Below are 24415 nucleotides of genomic sequence, written 5' to 3' on the forward strand. Positions count from 1 at the left end.
GCCAGGTCACGATCTCGCGGTCCGTGAGTTCGAGCCCCGCGTCGGGCTCTGGGCTGATGGCTCAGAGCCTGGAGCCTGTTTCCGATTCTGTGTCTCCCTCTCTCTCTGTCCCTCCCCCGTTCATGCTCTGTCTCTTTCTGTCCCAAAAATAAATAAATGTTGAAAAAAAAAATTTTTTTTTTAAAAAAATAATAATACTTCTGCCAACCACAGATGAAAATGACGGCTTCAACAAGCTCAAGTTATCATTGAATGTGACTTTTCCCCTTCGGTTTTGCTCACGTCATGGATGAAAACCAGTTGTTTGAATTTACATTTTTTTATTATGTCGCCATTTTTTGCTTATGGTTTAATATTTCCTTGGTTTACTTCAGAAAATATTTACTAAGCACAAGCTGAGTGCTAGACATTAGGAATAAAAAGATACAGTCCCTGCCTTCTAGGAATATTTGGTCTAATTGTCGATATATTTTGTCAGTTTAAGTGTGTGTGTTACTGATTGGAGGAATTTTAAAGAAACGTAAAGGTATCGACTTTTTGTCATAATTCTAGAAAATAATTTTCTCTCCCAGTTTCTGGTTTGACCTTTATTTTATTCTTTTCACTTTGTTTCATATACAGTGCTTTCAAAGTTTCATTTGTAATTTGTTACATCGTTTTGAAGTTTAGAAAGTCCTTCCTAAAAGGAATCAGAGAAAAATTAACCCATATTTCCCCCCCTATATTTTTATGGCTTAATTTAGTAAACTTCCTGGATTTTGTTTTGGTGTATATTATGAAGTGATACGCTATTTTTTTTTCAAAAGAGGCCCATGATTTATCGATTGGACATTTTCTTTAACATTAAGCGGTGATTACGTAAACTCTATTATTAATCAGAATATTTTTACGGTGGATTCTCTTGGATTTCCTAGTGATAAAATTATTTCAGAAATAATGGAAATTGTTTTTTGACATCATGGTATTTAATCCTGCCATAGGATTAAAATAGTCTGTCTTGGCACGTGTTTGCACAAAAATATCTTGTTCTGAAACACGTTTTTGTCCTATGCACCAGGAGCAGTACATTTTTATCCATCAGTGTGTGCAGCTGATGTGGACGAAGAAGAAACAACAGTTCTGCATCAGTGACGTCATCTACGAGAATGTTAGCAAGTCCTAGTTCAGAACCCGGAGCAGTAAGTAGAGAAAAGGCCATCACGGGCACTCTGTCTTAGAACAACAAAAGGCAGCAGTCACCAGTTGTATGGATTCTGCCCCCACAAGTGGGGTCACAGGGCGAGATTAATACCATTGCAGATCTTAGAGCTTCCATGTACCCGGGTTGGTAAGTGTGACATTAGGGGCTTCAGCAACTCCTTGTGACATGACCTTCATTGTCTCCACCTGAACCTTAAATTGTTCTGATATTGGATCCATGCACGAAATGTCAGGATACTCTCACCCAACTCTATCTAGATATTTTGTGCAAATGTTTTATTGATTCAAGGGTCATATGAGGGGTTAGTTACAAAAAAGACGTGAGCTGGAGCACACATCCCAGAGAAGAAAAACAGTATTGACAATATTCTCAGAATAGTGGAGTTTAAGAATGCCTTGGTCTCATCCATGATGTGAACATTTTCCTGAGAGCTTCCTGAAAACATTAGTAACATAGTTGGTGCCTTGTGCTCAAATTCGACAGGAGATCAGATTTGGGAGGTGTAAGTAATCTTAGCTGAAGTAACAATATGCCAATTCAAGTCAGTAAACGGAGTGTGAAATGTATCTGACTACACTGAGGTGGGGGTGGGGGGACCATTCACAGGGTGTGGAGAAGATAGCTGTGCATTGTGGCAGGAAAATGGAAGGATAAATAGCGTATGGACCAGTGGGTAGCAAGGTAAGATTAGCATTCTACCTTCATATCCATCAAAAGACAGAAAGCCCGAAGAGGCAGGAAGGATAAAGACTAAGACAGAGACAAATCTGCGGAAAAGGGAAAGATATTTAGATCCACAGGAAAGGCTTACACAGAGAAAGATGTACAGATAAACCTATGTCATAGAGCTGTCCGTGTGTGGCTTGACCCTCCCAGACCGCTTACTCTCTCTTTCAATCTCTCTCTCTCTCTCTCTCTCTCTCTCTCTTTCTCCCCACCCCCCACCCCCACAGGACAGGACATGGTGTGCACCCATCCTCCCTTGCTTCCTGAGTTTTTTAGGGGCGCTGCTAGCCATTTTGCTAAGAAGAGCCCCTGCTTTGTAGTATGTGGCCAAGGAGATAATTTATCTCATTGAAGCACCGGGAAGACTTAGCCTTAAAGAGCCTCCAGTGTCTTTTGGACTCTTTTACTTCTGGACATTGAATAACGGACCACATTCAACCGAACACCAGAAAGGTCCAGACGCTCTGCAAAGGGCAGGAAGCACAGCACTTCCGAAGAAGAGTTTTCTTGGCCCTTGGCTGGTTGGGCTGAGTTTTTGTTGTTGTTGTTTCTAAGTGCAATAATTTTTGTATGTGTGATTTTATCAGGAAGTTGAATTGTTTTCTACCCACATGACCGATCAAGCCCGTAGCCCAAGAGGGAACAGGCATTGTTAGTATCAAATTATACCTCATTGTTAAAAAGCGGCATGGCCACACATGAGGAAACGGTAATTCTGCTTCACGGAAATTGAACTGGCAAAATCTGTACTCCGACATTCAGATGCTGGATCAGGAGGGGGGGAGGGTGCAGGGGGGAAGAGAGAGGGGTTGTACCCACGGATCAACTGCATATCTTTTCCAAATATGAAGAGCTGTAATTCAGCTTCAAAGTAGAGTAGGAAAAATATTTAAGTCTTAATTGTTCTAGTTCTTGATGGTTTTTTTCCTTATTAACAGCTAAGTGTTTTTTCCTTGGCCCTCTTGAACTAATGTCACCCTCCAGATTCTTTTTCAACAAATCAGATCTGGTTCAGAATGGTTTTAAGAAGGACTCGTTAGACTCCACTGCTGTCTGAGCAACCCTGGTGCCTGGAGTTTGCATTCCTTTATCTGTTGACTTGCATACATGTGAAAGCTGTTTCTTTGAGAACTGTAGGCTGTGAAAACGCACTTTCTTTCCCCCAAAGAGCTGGGAACTTATGAAGTTATGGCAATGAGCTGCAGCATGCTAGGACAATTATTTGGCGGCATTTTTGGGTAATATTGTCAGGCGTTTCTATGGATTCCAGCGTTTGATTTCTTTTCGTTTGGTTTCATTTTTGGTTGTCCGTTTGATTTTAACCAGTGTTAACTAGTAACATTTTATTCTTCCGATTTTGTACAATTCCAGTACATGACTGTGTATTGTGACATTTGACGGCATTGTGAAGCCTGTTATTTTGTGTCACTTCCTTAAAAAACAAGAGGTGATGGTACGGATATACAAAGGAAAACATTCTGAGTGGAAAGTAAACACAAGCTGACTGCTTCACTGTGGCAACGTGGCTGTCCTGCCTCCCCGTGCGCATGCGCGTGCTCTCCTCTGTGCATCTGATCTGATGGCTGCCCCTCGCCCTGGCTTCCCTTCATTCCCGATCATCTTCATGAAGCCATGTACCCAGGATCAGCTTAATATTTTATCGGTGACCTTAGTGGTGGTGAAGGATGCCAAGTGAACAGCTCCACACCCTACTGTCTCTCGTCACCGAGGAGCCCTGGCCACCGCGGACCTTGGCACAGTTCTGTGCAAGACCTGGCCAGCGAGTGTCAGGTTCACCTTGCAGGGGGAACAGCAGAAGATGCCCACACCCTGCAGGTTAACAGCTTGGGCTCCTCAGGCATTGTCAGTTCTTACCTCCTTTCCTCTCCTTCTCGCCTCCCTGCTGCCACCTCCTCTTCTCACCCCTACCTCTTCATTTCCCTTCTTGGACATGTTAATAATGTATCACCCACTCCATTCGCGGGAACACACAGGGCTAAAGAGAGGTGGCGAGTGTATGTGTGACATCCTTAGATTTTCACACAAGGACAGGTCAGGAGTGACGTGTGCAAACTTGGATGAGCCGATAAGGTGCATGGGTAAGCCGGAATCCATTTCGTTTTCGTAGGCTGGAATATTACTTCCCCTGAAACTTAAAGCACTTCATAAATATTTCATGTTTTTCTTGAGCACCCCTTCAGGGATCAAATAGTACCAGATCAACTTTCCCAAAAGAGAAAATGAAGTATCCAGAGTTTAGACTGGAGACTCAAGAGTTTAGACCACAGAAAGGGCACACGAAAGCACTTTTCCAGATAGCTCCCTCAGGGGTCTCCCCAGCAGTCACTTTGTCCATTGGTACGCTGGTGCTCCTGAAACTATAGAATTTAGAGTGGGGAAAGCATCCATCCATCAGAAGGCTTGGATTTTGAGAGATGCAAGACAGCTCAAGAGGGGCAGAGAGAGAGTGAGAGAACCCCAAGCAGTCTGTGCACTGACTCGCGAACCATGAGATCGTGACCTAGCTGAAGTCAAGAGTCGGGTGCTTAACCGACAGAGCCACCCGGCACCCGAGAAGTCTTGGATTTTAATCCCAACAGATGCCTTTGGAACTTGCCTCTCCTGAATCTCAGTTCACCAACTGTAGCAGTGACCTCCTCAGAGCTCTCTATTTTTCAGGTATAAAGAGTATCAGCATGATAATTCACCCAAAGATGTTCTGTATCTCGTCCCTTCAGGTACCCTAAAACCATTTTAAGCAGCTGCATTTTCACTCCAGGACTCAGTGTGAGCATTCAGAGCGGAGGCTGCCAGGACCTCTGTATTATTAATAAGGTGTTTTGTTTTGTAATCATCTGAGTTGTGCTATAACCTTCTAAACATAGAGGCGCTTAGCACATGCAGTTCATACTAGCCTACGTGGTACAGAGAGAGAGGAAGACTTTATCATCACAAAATATTTAACTTGGAGTGCTATTGAGATCAGATTTCCTCACTGCAAAAGTCAGTTTCTGAAGTTAATTGAGAAACTACCATGAAGGCTTAATTTATAAATTTAATATCTAATACCAACATATCCACCACCACACACGCTTTTATGTAACTTGAAAAAGAAAAAGAAAAGTGACGAATTACAACATTTTTTTAGGACAGCATTTTGATTCAAGGCTTATAAATTTTCCAGTAAAAGTCAATGTTACCCCTCCAAATTTAAAATGAGAGAAGCTAGTAAGATTATTTAAATCTTTTATAAAATCTTTTATCAGATTTTCTAATGTCTTTTGTTATAAAAGCTGTCCCTGCCCCCCCCCCCACTCCCACTCCCCCAAAGGCAATCCATCTCTCAAGGAAGGTGTGGTATTAACATATAAAGCAGGATCTGGAGACTTTGGATCTGAATTTTTTGCAGACCATATGATAGCTGCTTGCTAGTGGGTTGGCCCTTAGCCAAGGAGTTAAAGTTACTGAATCCAATCTCTAAGAGCCAAAATCCTCCCTGCTTTCTAGCAAGGAGGCCTTCCTTTCCACCTCAGGAAACGTCTGATGTAATGTGCCTCAAATTAGCTGGCTCGCTTCCTGGCTCACAGCTTTCTAGCCTGGTGTTCGGCACAGGCTCAGAGTCCAGAGGCCATGCCCGGGACTAAATATAACATCTACTTTGGCCAAAGGGGTTATAAAGCAACCAAAACATAACATATGCAGACTCCTACCCCTAGTTTTTCACAGCATTTGACGCATTTGAAAAACAACTTAAGTTATGACATCTCTGACACTGGGCCTCCCAGAACAGCCAGAGGCTTTTTGTCAGTTTCAGCCCATGCAATGGCAAGGCCTGATCCCGGCGGGGCCCTCAATTAAAGATGGGTACGGTGTGTAGCTCGGGGAGTCATATCTCCAGGGACATTAAGAAACTGAAGGTTGTCCAGGGGCGCCTGGGTGGCTCCGTCGGTTAAGCGTCCGACTTCAGCTCAGGTCATGATCTCACGGTTCCGTGAGTTCGGGCCCCGCATCCTGTGGTGTCCTCTGTCTTCGGATCCTGGCTCCCAATCTCTGCCCCTCCCGTGTTTTCTCTCCCTCTCTCTCTCTCTCAAAGATAAATAAACATTTTTAAAAAAAGAAGGAGAAGAAGAAACTGCAGGCTGTCCAAGGCAGTCACCAGAACCATTAGGGATGTGGAAAACAACAGGTCAAAATTACAAGACTTGAGAAAAGTGAGACTGTTAAGCCCGGAGTAAAGGAAGGTTCCTTTGTTTATTCAATCATTAATTCAACAAATATTTGTTTACCTAATCATGTTGAATGAATCAACCAACCAAGGAAAGGTTTCTTGACCCCGTGCAATAGGCTAGGCACCATCGTAAGCACAAACGGTGCCATATGCTATCTTCTAAAAAGACATATAAAAATATGTCATGGAATCAATTTTGTCGTTGTTGGAAGGACCAAGAAAACATCAGTCAAGACTTCTTCAACATGTTTCACTTATATATCTCAAAACTTAATATATTTTCTGCAGTGAGGGGCCAGTGAGGATAATGGTGTTGGGCTTTTCCCCTATGGTTTATAGAACAGCAATACTAGGTTCCCATCGTCTTTGTTGCTCATCAGTCACCACAGACCGTGACATAGTCCCTCTTCCTTGATGAGAATCATCATATATCTCCCTGGAAGATGGCGGATTCTTTTCTACTGAACCCTTCCAGTATGTAGGATTGCCCCCTCACCAGGCAGTCCATCGCTTCATTTGTCAGAAAGCATTACCAGCATTCCCTTCCTCTGTCTGCACATCTAAGGACTTTACTGACACTAACGATGTAGGAGTCTGTGCCTCTCATGGATATAGGCTTGAAGCCCAAGTCACTTTCCCATTTTGGTAAAAGGGCAGGTGCTGTGTGAGTGCTAGAGTCCAGAGCTGCTTGGGACAGAGACCTAATTTCAAGCCATTCAATTTGAGAAACAGCCGATTTCTAACCCTCTCGAAAAATGATTTATTTACTCAACATCCCTTACGAGGCACTGGGGCTGTGAAGATGGATGAAACAAGGTTCTTACCTCAAGGAATTTACATTCTATTTGGGGAAATTTGAAGTGAAACTAAGGGCAACAAAGTGTTACAGATGCTGTGATAGGAAAACATAAGGCATCCAATGCAGGCTCAAGAGCAGGATAGATGTTTGTTTTCTTGAAGGGCCAAAAAAGACTACACTGCCATATTAAAATATTAAAGACTATTGAACTATATTAAGGAATGCTAATGATGTACACTCATTTTGCAATCAGCAAGCATTCAGAAAACCCATTGTATCATTCACCAGGGCCCATGTGAGTAACCTAACCTCAAATCCTGCCTTCTGAAACGTTTCTTTTTCACTTGACTCTAAAGTGACAATTTCTTTCCAAGCCTCCACAGACAGCTCCAGCTCATGTGTTATTCAGCAGAATGCAATGAATTTACTGTTCCTGCAAACGTAACAGAGCCTATTGGGGCTACATTTTCCAGCTACTTGCGATTAGTGCTGTCCAAGGCAAGATAGGCAGAAATGCTAAACTCCACTCCTTGGCCTGTGACCCCTGATGATCACCCAGGAGCAACCTTCCATCTCTGTCCATCTGTCTATCTATCTATCTATCTATCTATCATCTATCTATTTCCATCCCTCCAGATCAAGATGGTGATGCCAAAAATACAGAAGGAGGCTGGGGCCCCAAATCACTACCTGGAGCAGGAATGAATGCCTGCTGCACCGACTCATGATGTGACCAAGTAACACATTTCCATTGTGTTCTCACAGTGATTATGGTATCGTCAGCTCTGGCTGTCACCCTGCTCTTAAATAATATGGCAGCACCAGGCTATGCTTTACAACTGTGTGTGGCTTCAGTTACCGTGGGAGTTTTCCTGGGCAGTGGTGTGGACTTCCCAATAAAGTTCCCAGAAGGCAGGTGAGAGATGAAACAGGGCAGAGCAAGGTCACCCCACAATGCAAACAAGTGCTCAGGAAAAGGCCACAGGAGCAATGATGTTTCTTTTAATAAATATAGTTTTCTATGGAAATATATGCCTTCTTCTCCAGAAGTGGTTTTCCCCCACGTTAGATCTCTCCTTCTCTTTGTCACCCCGTTTTAAACCCTATAACAAGACCATTATATAAGAACCCCACTTGAGGTCTTTAGCCTTGAATGAGGCTATTGACTCTGAATCAAAGTCCAGGGTTTCTGTGAACAACAGGCCCCACAGTGGTTTCCAACCAATAAAAGCCCAAACACACAGGAGGCCGTGAGGCTCGGCAAGGGAGGTGAAGCTCAGCCAGCCGTGCCTTCGTGTCTTGTACATCACGGTAGGTTCCAGAGCAGCGGCTAGAAGTTCAAAGCCAGCTGGCACAAAGTATTTTTGTTCACTTCTACGAATACCAGAAAGTCCAAAGGGCCATTTAAACTACAGAGAGGTCACTGCAACCACTACTGCCTTTACAAATAGAAAACAGAATGGTCTCGAAGGGCCCCTTTATGTCCAAAACCAAACTGGATCACGTCCCCCCCCCCCCCCCCCTTAACCTGTGAGTGAACTTGGGAAGCAGCATCGCAGGGTGGATCAGTTTAGAACAAGGGGCTGTAGATGGAGAGAGACTTGAGCTGAGATTCTGTGCCTGACTGTGACTCAGTTATCTCATCTGTGAAATAGGCATGGTGATGGTAGCTTTATGGTAGGACAGGGCTTCAAGAAGATAAAGGAAACATGTGGTGGGGCTGAAAACAATACCTGGAGAAACAGCATATTGCATAGCTGGCGGGGACAAACCTCCCATAGTCTCCAAGGGCCATCTTGGAATTCTTGAATAGATTTGGTAAGAGCATCTGGAGCTGGTCCCTGAACTGGGCTGGGTTAGTTTCCCCAGGATGACAAGTGAACCCTCACCTCCATTCCTACCACACACAGTCACAAACCTCAGAATATAAAGGAGGTGCAGCCTGTGTGACCCAGTGTGGACTCCTGGGTCATAGGCATGTGGTGCCGAAGCAGGAGCTGGTCCTCCAGATGGTCCGGGCCTGACTTTCTACTTTGCCTCTCTACTACCCGGTGCATCAACAGTGTGTATTTTGCGTCTGGGTGCACAGAACCCCCACTCGAGGCAAAGCCATGCCACGGCCTGATTCGCATTCAGTGAAAACGTCTGTAATTGGGCAGGCAAGCTGTCCAAATTCACAGCATAAAACAATGTGTGAAAAGCCGACCACTTCTTCGAAGACAAAGAGGCTGATCTGTACAAACTGTAAGATGCAAGAGTTACGAGTTAACCCTCCTGGGTGGACTGAAGAATACAGGCTCGGAGTGAGCAGACGCCCCTGGGGACACCGCTCGATGCCTGAGAGAATGAGTCTCCTTGTCTGTGAGCGGGAATAAGAAGAGTTTCCCCGACAGGGTCGTGTTGAGGATTACACGTAAAGCCCTTGGTGTGGTGCCTGGCGGTTTGAGGACGCGGAGTGACGACTGAAGGGCAGACTTGGAGTTCCAGCGGCCCGTGCTTGTCAGAGCAGGGGGCCCTTGAGAAGTCACCACCGCTGAGCCCAAGTGTCCCCACAAAGTACAAGCAGCCCCGTGGAGTTGTGCTGAGACTCAGAGCTGGTTGTGTAAAGCACCAGCTGGGGGCCTGGCAGCGTCTGCATGGCGTAAATGCCGTCCGGTTCTCCAAGCCTCTCGGCGGGTTCCGAACACCAAACCTCCCGCTCATTCCAGCACCGAGACGTCCCCAGAGTAGGCGTGTCCCGTTGATTCCTGGATCCCCTGCGGGAGCACTTCTCGTGAGATCCCGTCCATGAGGCCCGCTCCCCAGGTTAGCAGTTAATTTTTTTTTTTTCAACGTTTATTTATTTCTGGGACAGAGAGAGACAGAGCATGAACGGGGGAGGGGCAGAGAGAGAGGGAGACACAGAATCGGAAACTGGCTCCAGGCTCTCAGCCATCAGCCCAGAGCCTGACGCGGGGCTCGAACTCCCGGACCGCGAGATCGTGACCTGGCTGAAGTCGGACGCTTAACCGACTGCGCCACCCAGGCGCCCCCCAGGTTAGCAGTTAAAACCCTCCGCGCTGAGTGCTGCCACACTGGGGGTCAGCCACTCGGTAAGGGAGGCCCCACCTGCGCACGTACATCTGACAGGGGTGTGGGAAACGCAGTCTGACGATTGCTAAAAGAAGTGAGAAGCACCCAAGCAATTTCCAGAGAGCTGTTTTAATTTGCGTTTTGTAAATCCACTGCACTGTCACCAAGGCATAAAACAACAGTCATTTTTCTTTTTTTTTTTTTTCTTTTTCCTATTGCTACAAGACAAATGAAATGAATTACCTAAATGTCTACACTCTGCCCTATAAGACTGGTTGTAGTGAAGAGGTAATAAATTCACTTCCCTGGGCTGCTTTCCTGATGCGAAATGTGTCTTCACTTATTGGCTGCAAAATACTGGGTTGCTGTCATTAAGACTCTAGACCTTGTCGCCTTGCAAAGGGCTATATTTTGTAAGCTAGACAACAGATCGTGGCAATTGTCTTCGCCTGTGGCTCAATGGCTCTGCCACTTTCATCTTGTGACTGGTCACGCTGATTCTACCACATGCCTCCGGGGAGCCGAAGAAGACCCTGTCACTGTTGTTTACTAGATAAACCACACCACAGACTGACTTGCAGCAAATGTGTACCTCTTCCTGGTTCCAGCCCGGCCATCACCAGGAAAACTGGGACCAGGATCAGCTAGTATTTGACAATTTATCAGCATCCTCTATAATGTCTACTTCAAAGCCTATGTATGAAACTAAAGAGATGATATCCAAAGGCTATTTTCCTGTCTAAATAAAGTATTCCTTTGAAGGGGTGGTCAGCCACCTGAAATTTCCCAACGGTGTAAATGCTGAGATCAGATCTAATTGTGGGCATGGAATAATCAGCTCCCAATAAAGCTTCATGTTCACCTGCAAGGGCCTTTGTGGAGGAGGGAACCTATGAGACCTGGGCCAGGGGCTTCCAAATGAGGCTCCGTTGTCTCCTCTCTGCAGCATCGGCGACAGAAGCTCTGACTTTATCTGTTTGATACAGTGGTATGTTATATAAAATTTCATGTTTTGAAAGGATGCTTTTTATGCTTCCAATTTTTTTTATACACTGGCCTATGATATCTGAGGGTAAAGATTTGTAGGATATGCAAAAGTCCAAGAGAGCGGAGTCCAAATTTAGTTTTTCTACTTACTGTGTGACATTGTACAAACTACTTGACTTATGTCTGAGTTTCAGCCTCGTTATCTGTAAAATCTGTAATGTGAGAGATTGTAGGGTACTGAATTCGGTTCTTGTTTCCCTTTCCCTAGAATAGATGGGGAGCAGAAGGACTTAGCGGGTGATACCAGCTTAAAGTAAGAAACTTTACAACAGGACAAGCTATACATATTAATTTCTCACTGTGTGTGTGTTATTCCTTGTTTTTCCATTATCTGCAAGAGACTATTCATTTGGGGGGATGACAGGAATAACTAATGTTGGAGAAATCATGCTCCACTCCGCAGCCAGGCTTCAGGGACATGGAAAGAAGCAGGAATTGGGCCAAGTGCCTGGGACTACAGTCAGGAAGGAAAGAGCTCATGGGACCAGCCTGGACCAGGACCATCTGGGCCTGGCAGGAGCCCTGATTCATTGCCCATCCCATCCCCACACCGAACCAAAGGCATACTTTCTAATATTGTTCCGGTCTCCTTGCACGAGCATTGAGAGGAGAGTGCACAGACCCAGTTCTGGTGAGAACTCTAACATAATCCCTCATGCAGCCTCTATAAATTTACTTTTCGAAAACAAGTGAATCTCAATTTCCTATAGATTTTCTTAGAGAAAAGTATTGGAAGGAAGAGTTTTACGTGATTAGAGTATCCTATGACCCAGTGCATCTTAAGTGGAGGGAAAGAGAAAATTTACTGCTCAACTCTTATAAGCAGTATAAGACTACAGTCATTGGGATAAGGAAACTCACTGGCTCTTTGGGGATAATTCCCCAACAGTGCAGCAAGCTAGGCTTGAACAGTTAGTCCTGCTGAAATGAGGAGGCAAAGATCAGAGGTCAGGGCACTGGAAGGGGCTAGAATTTCCAAAGAAGGGCACCAGAGTGGAACTATTTGTGCAGAGACTGGCCACAGAAATCTGGAAGTGAATCCCCAGTTTGCAGAGGGTAACATCACCCAGTGTTTAGCAGAGCGTGGCTGCCCAAAGGGTGAGAGTGGAATAGAGCTACCAGCGGAAGCTGTGCTGGGGGACAGTAGAGGTCCAGCCCAGCAAAAGGGAAGAGACCTGTTTAACACCCTTTAACACTTTGGGAATCTATCTGAGATAGATTCACCCTAGAAATTCGCCCAAAAAAGGAAATGCCTTAGAAGTAAGAATGCCTTAGAAGTAAGGAATTCCTTAGAAGACTCCACAGTAAAAACTACTCTTGACAGGTACAGACAAAGCCTAAAATTAAGCGATAACCAGATATGCAGAACAGAGAGACCTTGTAGATAAAGCAAATCAAGTGAGAAGACCTTGTGAAACACTTTGAGCCATCAGGATCCATCCTTTGCATAAAATCAAAGACATACAAGTTCAAAGTGATCAGCCAGTACTGAATTGCTCTCCAGAACAAGAATACTCTTCAAAGAAAGATAACAGGTTCTAGAGTATATAAAACATATCTATAATGCCAGGTATGTAATAAGAAAAAATTACTACACATGCAAGGAAAATGGAAACTAGAACCCACAGTGGGAGAGAGAAAAAGCAATCAATAGAAACTGAGCCTGAGATGACCCAAATGTTGGATTTGGCAGATAAGGATTATAAAGTAGCTTTTATGTGCTAAAAAAAATTTTTTTTAAGTCATTCAAAGAATTGAAGAGAAATATTTTAATGAGTAAACAGATAGTCTCAGCACAGAAATGAAAGTTAAATAACAGCATGAAATGTAAAACCTACAACTAATAAAATACAATAACTGAAAAGAAAAATACTCTGTATTAACAGCATGTTGGAAAAAAGATCACAGGGGTAGGAGAGAGGAGAGCTGGTGAGCCTGAATACATAGTAACATAAATTTTCCAATCTGAAGAATGGGAAAAAAATTTTATTAAGAGACACCGAGATTGCTGGGATGATATCAACTGGCTTAATATACATGAAATAGGAGGCCAAGGAGAGGAAGAGAGAAAGCAGAAAAAAGTACTGGAAAGAGTATGGGCTTCGATAATGGGAAAACATTATTCATTGAGGTGCACACAGGATAAATACCAAGAAAACTACATCTATTAACTTTATAATCAACCTGTTGAAAATGAAAGACACTGGGAAAAAAAATCCTGAAAACAGCCAGAAGGAAAAAGCATGAATGGTGACTGACTTACCATTACGAACAATGGAAGCCACAGATCAGTGGAATAACACTTCTAAAGTTCTAGAATAAAAACTGGCAACCTACATTTCTATATTCAGTGAAATGTGTACTTTAAAAAGCAAGGTGACTCCAAGTTTGGGCCCAGATGGAATCAGAGAAACTGGATTTACCCTCTAGCCTGAAAAATTAAAAAACAAGCAAAACATATGAAATTTAGGAAAGAACAGTTTTCAAGATACTGGACACTGGGCATTAAATGGCTGTGATCATTGAAAGATGAAAATCAAACGAAAAAAACCCTACAAGTGCTCCAGCTTTCTACCTAGATATTGTCTCCAACCTGGACTGCAGGGAGGGAGAGCCCACTTGGGAGTTCACAGACTCCTTGAGTTGAGGACACAAATCTTATAATGTAGCAAGGACAGAGGGGCTAAGGTTCATAGCACAGAGTAATTGAGAGGAGGAAGCTGTGTGAATAGAGAGTTCTGGAGCTCTCTATAGGATCTCCACAGAGACTTAAGTTGAAAATGAACCAGTGCAGGCACATGAGAAAATGCTCAAGGTTGAGGAAAGAACCACCTGAAAGGTTTGGAGGAACAATTCTCAGAGCTCACACAGAACCAGGAATAGTTCTTATCACCATTGGCTAGAGTAGAAAACATGCTGATTCATGGAACAAGAGGTTGGGTATTCAGAAGGGTTTTGCCTCAAGAGTGGCATAAAATTAGGTTTAATGCAAATGCCACTCTCAAGTTCCACCTAACAAAGGCAAGATCAGAAAGAACCAAACTCTTTCCCAGTAACTTCACAGCATCCCAAAACAAAGCATGAAGATATTTATAGGAATACAAAAGAATCCAAAAAGGCAAAACCTACAATGTCTTTAATCTGATTAAAAATCACCAGGCACATAAAGAAGCAAAGAAGTAACACTCCATAAAGCATTAAAAAGATCAATTAAAATTAACCTGTAAGTTATGATGATAGAACCCATAAACAAGAACATTAAGACATATATTTTAACTGTATTCTCTACGATTTTTTTAGAATTCATTTTGAGGGAGGGCAGGGGCAGAGAGAGAGAGGGAGAGAGAGAATCCCTGCACTGTTAGTGCAGAGCCTGATGCAGGGCTCAATCTCATGAACCGTGAGATCATGACCTGAGCTGAAACCAAGAGCCGGACACTTAACTAACTTGAGCCACCCAGGCACCCCTGTATTCTCTATGATTGGTAAAGTTAAAGAAATATTGAGCAAATGGAGACATGGGAGATATTTTGAAATATCAAATCAAGCTTTCAGAGATGGAAACTCTAATGTCTGAAATGAAAAATACAACGAAAGAGACTAAAATCAGACTAGAAACTCCAGAAGAGTAGTGAACTTGAAGACAGCAACAGAAACCACCCAAAATGAAACTCTGAGAAAAAGGACTGGGTAAAAATTAAAGGAGCATCAATGAACTTGGGAAAACATCAAATGGTCTAATATACATGCAACTGGGAGACTTTCAAGGCTAGAAAGGCAGGAGGGACAGAGAAAAAAAAAAGGAAGTAATAATTGCTGAAAATGTTGCCAAATTTAGTAAAAACTGCGATCCCACAATTCCAAGACGCTCAGTGAACACAAAGAACAAGAAGAAAACTACACAAAGGCCACGCCATAATCAGATGGTTTAACCAGTCAAGAGATCACCAGTTTGGCAGCTGCAATTAATCCGGTAGCAGTGGGTGATTCTAGTTTCTAGTTTCCCCCCTCCTACATTTTCAGAACCAACTTCACTACACCCCCTCAGAGATACGAGCATCGAGTGTCCAGAATCCTCTCCTCAAAGGTCTCTGTCCCAGCTCCTCATGGCATCTCTCCTCTGTGCTCCTGAAGCACCAGCACCAATGCCAGACGGTGCCTCCCCCAAGGCTCTGGATCCAAGATTTCTAGGTCCCTTCCCTCAGACTTCTAAATGCTAATAAACCCAAACCCTTCCTTTGCTCCCCCAGAGCAAGGTGTGGAAGCTGTGTCCTGTTATTACTCAGTGTTGTCTTTTTGCCTATTTAACCAATTCTTTAAGTTAAATACCATTTAAACAAGAGAAGGATGAATGCATCTTGTTAGGTGAAAGTATGAACTTTTAAAAATTATTAGATGGAATCTCAAATAAGTATAGAAGAGTAAGTATACAGGCCAAGTAGCCAGAACTGGAATGGATTGTTTATTGAGCTCTTTCAAATCTACCCCTTTTCTCATGTTTATGATTTGGGGCTTTGCCAGGTGTGTTCCCAACAGATTCTGCCCAAGGAGTGTGCTATGGGCAGACAAGAAGCTAGAGGGGGCAAGGCACTTGCTCCCTTCTGTTTTACTTCCTGATCATATTAACATCACCCTCATAATAGTTCTTTACTCTAGAAGTAGCAATTGATCCCCAGCAGGTTCCAGTTACCGGTTTGTTTGTTTTCCCCCCACACTCCCAGAGCAGCCTCACTGTGCCCTCAAGGAAATCTGAGTACCAGCTGGCTGGCGTGGTCTCCTGAGGTCTGCATCCCAGCTCTGTGGGTTTGCTTCACTGTTTCCTCAGCTGAATTCTTATCTGAATTCCTGAGGCAATGGCACCAGACAGGTTGTGCCTCCTTCTCAGAGGTTTGTGTACCAGCTGTGGGGTCTTTCCTCTAAACTTCTCAGGTACCACAGACCAAACTCCTCAGATGTCTGGATCCAAAGTCTGCAGTCCCTCTCCCTCAAAGATTCGAAATTCTGTTAAGCCCAGTTCTCCCCTTTGTTACCACAGCCCAGAAGGAGGTAACTGCTTCCTGTAATCACCACTGTGGTGCTATTTTCCATTGGAGTTTTATAGCATAAGGACATCCTTATAAATTACACCAGTTCTTGTAATATCACTTATGTCACAGTACACTCAGGTTATCTCACCTTTCCTATCTATTTTCTCTTGTCTTATCGAGAGAAGATTTTCCACATTTTCAGAGATTTTCAATAAGGGCCAAGTTATAAATGTGTGCCTGTGCTTACGACATGGAAAAGATCTAGAGTCATGTTCATCATTCTCTTGGGGGGAAATTAGACCTGGGAAGCTGTTTCCTTATCTACAAAATAAAACTCAGAGAGTTACGGCAGAAACCTCAGTAAGCATTTCTGTGGAAGCACTTAGTAATCGTAAGTGCCGTGCACTTTTGTTTTTACTACTGTGACCAGTTCTGACTAGATGGTAGAAGGAAAAGATAATGAAACAAGAGAGGTGGAAAGAAGAGAAACCAGTGGATAAAGTATTCTAGAATGGTTTTTACCCACTCCGAAATATACTGGAAATCAATCAAAAACACAATAAATAAAAAAAGGGCGGTCTCTGTTCTTCCCATTCCATTCAACCCTGATCCACAGTCTACATACCAAAGACCCCATTTGTCAATGAGACAGAAGCCATTTATTAACATACAGCAAATACTGTTTATTGCAGACTTTCCAGCTGACTCATGTGAAAAAGGCACTATGAAAATTAATGAATCTAGATAATCTCTCTAAATGGATTTATGTTAAAATATACAACATTCTTACATAACATCTGTTTTATATATGTGAAATAATATAACATTTAATGACAAAAATTGTGTTTCCAAAAATAACATTTGTTGAAGGTTAAGTATCTTTGTTTTCTCTATCTAGAATCTTTCACAGGATTAAAATATGTGTAAATTAAGTGTTTCTTTATTACCAGAAAAACTTGACACAGATAAACACATAAAATGGCCCCAATATCCATTTAACTACTTATATCAATATTCAGAACTGAGGCTTTCATTAGCAAAATACTGTGACGCACACCAATGTGGGCTACTTCCTGTGATACGTTCTGACGGCATATGACCTCTTTTCCACTTGTGCTTTCTCATATATAAGAACACAATATAGATAATAAGCAGAATATAAACTAAATCAAAACACAGGCTATACAAGGAGTTGTGATCAACAGAGCCATGATACATAAAATGTCTTGGGAATGTTCCATAGGTTTATATTTGCATGTCCAAGGCCTTGTTGTATTTTACAGTTCATTAAATGTTTTGATTTTTTTAAAAAACTGTTGGCATTAAGAACTTTAAATAAATGTAAATAATTCTATCATTGAGTATGTCAAAGAAGAGACCTAAGTAAGCAGAGGCTAGCCTACAGTAAGCTACAGTCTGAATGACAGACACCAGAGTCATGGGCAAAACTGAAATCAACAGATTTTAAATCATGGGCAATATCTTTGTTTTGCTGCAAGAAATAAATTCACCACTGTCAAAAAAAAAAAAAATGCTGGCTTATCCACTGAGATGGGGATGAAATAATTAATCCAATAAAGGAAACCTGACCTTGGTAAAATAGGCAAAATATTTCCCAAGGGCAGAACATCTATTAAAATTATTCAGTTTTAATAAAAAATAATAGGCCAGGAAACAAGTCCTCTGATTTCTTATGTTTGCATTGTTGCTTTATGGTGATAAATTAAGTATTCCAAGAAATAAGGATCTGACATTCCCTTCATGGCTTCTTAAAACAAAGCACATTGGAATAATGCCAAACATTTCAATGGAGTTTAAAAACAAATTAGTGACTGCTCCCCTCATCAAAAGATTCCACTCCCGAATCACTAGCAGCAGCACTGATTTTTTCCTGTCGTCTTCGCATGATTTCTTGCAACTCGGAGCTGCCGCTGTTATCCTGAAAATTAAACATGGTCAGACAAGATGGTTACTGGTTTGTGCAAGCTGCAGGTCATGTAATGAAATGGTTCAGGGTAAAAGTCCTTTGTTTTTCCTCTAATATCTCTTGGGGAAAACTGAAGGCTGCCCTTCCTGTAAGTGATGCTTCTGGACTTCACTAATCCATCACATGAATCATTTTCTCATTTATGGGAAGTCTTAAGGCAATTCATTCACTATGCCTTTTACTTGAACATGATAAAGATAAATCAATAATGTATGTGGAATGCCCCAGACTCCCTGGGAGAAAGAAAATATGTATACAATAAACATGATAAGATGGTGAATTATCAAAGAACCCTCTTAAGTCCAGCAAGATGTTCATCTGCCTTTAGGGGATTCTAAATTAGGCTCAGAGACTGGGCTCAGAATACGCCAAAGTTCCCTTCAGAATACACGAAGGTTCTGACCCTCTGACATCATGTCAGCTCTCCTCCTTGCCAAGCCCTACCTACGATCCCTGTGCATCCTCCTTATTCTGCTCTCATCAATGGAAGTTTCTGGCAACTCAGATGAGTAATGTAAAAGATGGACTAGATGCAAGAGAAGGGTATAATGGGAAGGCAGTTGAGGAAGGTGAAGAACCTCAGGTACTCAGTCCGCCTCAGCTCACATCCAGAGGAATGGAAGCCAGAGATCAAGAGATACTTTTGAGGACAAAGTATAGGCAGTCTGAAACCAAGGAATTCGGGAATTCTGGAACTTTCTATCCTACTCTTAAGAAGTAATTTTATATACTCTCAATAAAATTAAAATATATAATGGTAAAAAAAAAACTGCCTCAGAAAAGATATAATTCTTATTCAGATTCAACAGAAAGAAAGCCTAATACAGAACACCCCGGGGATTCATCTAATATGGAACTCCCAAGATCAGGACCATAGGAAACATTTCCAAGGAAATAAAATTTCTCCTAAGAGTGGTTACAGGGTTGCATGCATGAAGCTACTTCAGTCTGACTTATGTAACTGTTGAATTTAGATGATACACCTGCTGGAGAGAATTATGTATCAATTTTACACCAAAGCCAATATCCTTTCATTTGAGTCGAAGCATAATTTTGTGAAAGTTATTAAGAGCTGTGAGATATAACAGTTTGAAACTACTACTCTTACACAGCCCATTTTAAGAAGAATAGGATATTGGAAGCTTAAGGATATTCAATCTAAAAAACATTCATTCTCTTCCTTTTGTACACACAGCTAGGACTAAATAATTACTCTTCAGCACTATTTTCAGGGATCCCTACCTACTATTGTCCCTCTGATTATTTAGATATATAACAAGACCTAAGACACAAAGCCAGAGTTTTAAGACCTTAAAACCACTAACCTACTGGAATCCTCCAAACTCAATATTAAGAACAGGCCAAAGAGTTCTGGCCTCTTAAGGCATTTACTCACTTAGAAGTGAATGTCCATTATCGTGTCAAAATTTAAATTCCTGCAGAAGTAGTTAATGCATATAAAATCAGCACATTGGGCTTTTCATTAACTGTTCAAAAGCATATGCTCCAAGCTTCATGTTACAGGAGCATTTATGATAAATTAATCTTCCTGCAAATGGTCATTGATGGTCTCCAAGGATAAATTGTAAAAGCTGAGTCAAATCTAATTCAGCTCTCTGTGAAAGGGAAAATAACCAATGTGGACATCAACAGCTGATTTCAGAGCTTTCAATTTGCAGACCACACTCCTGATTAATGCAGAAAAACACCACCTCAGGTTGACAAGTCCTACCTCTAGTGCAGCTTTTTGTACAGTGATTTGGCTAAAGACTCTGGGCCCTTCAGGGCAGACTGTCTTCAGTTCATCTTTATTGAGAGAGAAAAGCTGTGCACCGTTTAATACTCCAAGACTATTGACAGTCCTGAAAAACACAGAAGAAAGAAAAAGAAATGCAGCATTAAAAATATTATCTAGGTAAAACATGGGGTGCCTGGGTGGCTCAGTCGGCTGAGTGTCCAACTTTGGCTCGAGTCACGATCTCGTGGCTTGTGAGTTTGAGCCCTGCATTGGGCTCCGTGCGACAGCTCAGAGCCTAGAGCCTGCTTCGGATTCTGTGTCTCTTCTCTCTGCCCCTCCCATGCTCATGCTCTGTCTCTCAGTAATAAATAAATGTTAAAAAAAAATTTTTTTAATTATCTAGCTAAAACAAAAGAAAAAAAATTTCTGGTCCTGCTATAACCTCTCTTTTCCAAGTGTTCCATACAATGAAACTCTTATAAAATGGTACTTTGGTACTTATTACGGCACTAACAAGGGACTCTCGTGATGATGACCTTGAGGCTATATAAGATGATTATGAAGTATCAAAAAGGAGCTGATTGTGTTTAGTACCATTATTGTTGAGTACCAATTCCTTGAAATACAGTGCTTCATAGGGGGAACAGATAACTTTATAGTAACCGGGCAACAGACTAACCTGTGTATCTCATTCACTCATGTTGGGTATGTGAGTTTATAATATTAAAGTTCCCTTAAATATGTATTACTGAAATAGTTCATTGTATCAAATACACATTTATTATTTTCAGATTTTTAGACTATAAATAGAATCTTTACTATGGGTTTACCAAGGGAAAAGCTCTATTACGTTATAATCTACGATAGGTAACTTATTTTTTTATTTGGCTGAGAATCTAAATTTTGCAGTCGATAAAAAGATATGTCCTCCACGGTCTGGGGAGTCTAGCTAAGACCTTTGTCCTCCCCTGTGTAACCTGATGTGAGGGAAAGGAAGTTACCACCTCAAAGCTACTGACAGTTTGCTTAAGGGACCGATGGTAAGCAGACACCATCACGTACAAAATAGAGCACCACCAAATTGTAGTTATTATTATAGTATAGAGTTTTAGCTGTAAATATCTATAGCTATTTCCTGAGCATGGAACACGTGCAGTCTGGGCTTCCCAAAGTTTTAAAGAGTCATTTGTGGCGTCTTAGCGACCAAACTGAAAAGAAGGCAGATTTTACACAAAGAAGTGTAAAGTATTCCCAGAGACACTTACACAGGGCTGAACCCCTTTGACTGTAACCACGTCTTCACGTCTTCTGGTGTGGAGTCATAAGTGATATTGACAACTGGCACGTTCTGCCGTGGCACGTGGAACCTCTTCTGCGCGGCACTCCGACCAATGGTGAGTCTGTGGATGAGCTCGTCCTGCACTTCCTCCATCTGAGATTTCCTTCCTAGACACCAACACAGAGTAGGTTATTTCTGAAAACCCCTAACATGCGTCAGTCTCTCTAGAACCCAGTGCCAAAAATCCTTTGACCCCAACTGGACTTATAATCTAGCATTCCCACCATCTTCCCTTTCATCCTCAACCAGTACAAATCTCATGATCAATTATTGAAATCACTCCTTGGCTCTTCTCCTCTCTCTTCTTTGTACTCATTTGGTAAAACCCCACCCCTTGTTAAGTCTCACTTTCTGCTTATTCTGTGCCTGCACCTGCACACTGCATATAACACAACAATGCTGAATGATCTCATGTTAAATTCATGAATATGAACCTCAACCATGCTGTTAATGTTTCCTGACAAAAGCACTGCATTTCCTTAGGCCCCTGCTCTCAAGTGGGGGAAATTTTGACCCCAGAGACATCTGGCAATGACTGGAGACACTTGTGGATGGCACAATGAGAGGGGAGGAGGAGAAAGAATGCAACTATCATGTAGTAGGTAGAGGCCTGGGATGCACAAAACATTCTACAGTGTCCCTGTCAGTCTCCTACAACAGAGAATTATCCAGTCCTGTGTCAACAAGGCTGAGAATCTGCCCTAGACCAAGTAAGACAAGTGCCCTAGACCACTGTTAGACAAGTATTTAGTATCTTCTTTCTCTGCAAACTTCCAACACTCATTTCCCAATTCTCACCCTGAACTGATGACTTCACTTTCCTAATGTCAAATAAAATAAGTTATAAGAGAACCTCCATAAGTTCCCCTAGTGGTTCACCTACCAGCACTTTCCTTGTGCACCCTTCCTTCCTTCCTTCCTTCCTTCCTTCCTTCCTTCCTTCCTTCCTTCCTCCCTCCCTCCCTCCCTCCCTCCCTTCCTTCCTCCCTCCCCCTGCCTTCCTCTCTCCCTTTCCTTCCTTCCTCCCTCCCTCCCTCTCTTCCTTTCTCTCTTTCTCCCTCCCTCCCTATTACACTATGGATGAACTGTTTCTGTGCTCCTAAGGAAGGGCCACCCCTCTATGTGTGCACTAGACCCCATGTCCTCTGCCTATTTATTTATTTTTAATGTTATATGTATATTTGAGAGAGAGAGAGAGAGAGAGAGAGAGAGAGAGAGAACGAACAGGAGCAGGGGAGTGGCAGAGAGAGATGGAGACACAGAATCCAAAGCAGGAGCAAGGCTCAATCTGTCAACACAGAGCCCAATGCAGGGCTTGAACTCACGAGCCGTGAGATCATGACCTGAGCTTGAGCTGAAGTCACAAGCTTAACCGAATGAGCCACCCAGGCACCTCTCCTCTGCCTATTTAATTTCTCCTCTACTTATCCTAGGTTCTCCATTTTCCTCTTTTATTGGATCATTTCATCAGCATACAAATACTATCAGTTTGTGATTGTTCCTCTTGCCTTTAAATAAACCCTTTCTTGACCCCATGTGCCTCCTAGCTATTGCCCATTTCTCTGCTCCCCTTTTCACAAATTCCATGAAAAGCTGTGTGTACTAGCTGACTCCTATTCTTGTTCTCCAATTTTCTCTTGAACTCACTGTTAAAAAATAAGACTTCTGGCCCCATCCCTCCACTACATTTTGCTAAACTCCTACAGTCAATTCCCAGTCACTGTCTCACGTAACCTACCAGCAACATATGAAGAAGGTGCTCACTCCTTAAAATGCCTTCTTCCTGTGGCCTCCAGGACACCACACTCACCTGATTTTCCTCCTGTCTCGCTGGCCTCTCCTTCTCAGTATCCTTTTCTGATTCTTCTCATCTCCCCAGTAAGCAATGTTGAGGCACAATGCTTGGACCTCTCCTCTGCCTGCCCTCACTCCATCAACGAGCCGTATGCCCTTTAAAAGCTGCTGACTACCAAAATTACTTCTCTAGTCAGAACTCTGAAGCCATAAATGCCAGCCATCTTCTTGATATATTCGTTTGGGTATCTATTAGGTAGCTCAAACATAACATGTCCAAATCTGAAAGGCTTCTCTTCTTCCTGAAGCTTGCTTTTATGCTACACTTCTCAGCTCAGTTCACGGGAATTCTATTTTTTCAGTTCCTCTGGCAAAATGCCACAGAGTCATGCTCGACTCCCCTTTGTCTTCTATTACATTCAATCCATCATCAAATTCTGTTAGTCCTATCGTCAAAATGTACGAAAAATCCAACCACTTTGCTCCATTTTTTTCTGTGACCGGCTTGGTCTGAGCCACGGGCCTATGTATGGCCTTCCTTCTATTCTCTACCATGGCACCTTGTGCACCTTCATTCGGTTTTCAATACAACAGTTAAAATGGCCTTTTTAAAATATAAGTCAGATATTGCAAGTCTTCTGCTCCAAACCTTTCCAAGTAATACAAATTACTCCCAGTGAAAGGCCTCAGAGAACCACCTCCTGAGGTAACTCCACTGTCCCCTGGAGCCCTCTGCTCTCACTCACGCTGGGTTCCTTGACGCTCTTGAAATTTAAGGGCCTCTGCCTGGAATGCTTTTCCCCCAGAATCCACTCAGTTTATTCTTTCCCCTCCTTTAGATTTCTCCTATTTAAAATTGCAACCCCCTTCCCAACAACACTTCCCATCCACATGGCTTTATTATTCTCCAAAACCACTTACCCCCTTCTAATATTCCTCATCAACTCAATCACTTAGGTAGCCATCTCTTGTTGTCAAAATACATGCCTGAAGAGAAAAGGGATGTTTGCCTGCAACTGCTGGAGCAGTTAAATATTCAGCGAATGCTCACTGAGTAAATGAATGACTGAGGCATTCTGCTGACTTTTTCACTAAGTGAGACTTTGAAAGGCATCATATACAAACTCCTAAATTAATAGCTAAGAGAACGGAGGTCAAAAGAGGAGAGATGATGCATCAAGATCACACTGTTGTTAATTAGCAGAATTTAGTTAGAACTGGATTTCCTGACTTTCAGCTCACGGTTGCTTTATGATCAAAGTCATTGAATCTACCTTTGATTAGGTTACATGTTATCCCTCTCCCCCACCCATTTTATGCTTATGGGAAATATGTGTATATGCACATATGTTTATGAGAAAAATGGGGAAAAAATGAAGGTATAGGAAAGGGAATAATGTATTTGTGTATTTTAAAACATTACAGATTATATTATATATATTACATATATAATAGAC

At 42.4% G+C, this 24415-nt stretch overlaps 2 protein-coding genes and 1 long non-coding RNA gene across 8 annotated transcripts in view; 2 read left to right on the forward strand and 1 right to left on the reverse strand.

The window, feature by feature from the left end:
* Window positions 1-2696, forward strand: part of PTPRO (protein tyrosine phosphatase receptor type O) — a 240097-nt gene extending 237401 nt beyond the window's left edge. For both annotated transcript variants that reach the window (XM_043561933.1, XM_043561934.1), the window contains 2 exons: window positions 1058-1178; window positions 2155-2696. In XM_043561933.1, the coding sequence (XP_043417868.1) occupies window positions 1058-1162 (105 nt within the window). In that variant the 3' untranslated portion in view covers window positions 1163-1178; window positions 2155-2696. The remainder of the gene's footprint in view (window positions 1-1057; window positions 1179-2154) is intronic.
* A 1-nt stretch (window position 2697) lies between these two features.
* Window positions 2698-17652, forward strand: LOC122472420. The gene is made up of 2 exons (XR_006294430.1): window positions 2698-9759; window positions 9991-17652. It is a non-coding gene; the product is annotated as an uncharacterized LOC122472420 (long non-coding RNA).
* Window positions 16763-24415, reverse strand: part of EPS8 (epidermal growth factor receptor pathway substrate 8) — a 192956-nt gene continuing 185303 nt past the window's right edge. For all 5 annotated transcript variants that reach the window (XM_043561938.1, XM_043561935.1, XM_043561939.1 and 2 more), the window contains 3 exons: window positions 21091-21271; window positions 19820-19949; window positions 16763-18039 (listed from right to left, as the gene is read on the reverse strand). In XM_043561938.1, coding sequence (XP_043417873.1) covers window positions 17926-18039; window positions 19820-19949; window positions 21091-21271 — 425 coding nt within the window. In that variant the 3' untranslated portion in view covers window positions 16763-17925. The remainder of the gene's footprint in view (window positions 18040-19819; window positions 19950-21090; window positions 21272-24415) is intronic.

This window comes from Prionailurus bengalensis, chromosome B4 (genome assembly GCF_016509475.1).
Source record: "Prionailurus bengalensis isolate Pbe53 chromosome B4, Fcat_Pben_1.1_paternal_pri, whole genome shotgun sequence".
Taxonomy (NCBI): domain Eukaryota; kingdom Metazoa; phylum Chordata; class Mammalia; order Carnivora; family Felidae; genus Prionailurus; species Prionailurus bengalensis.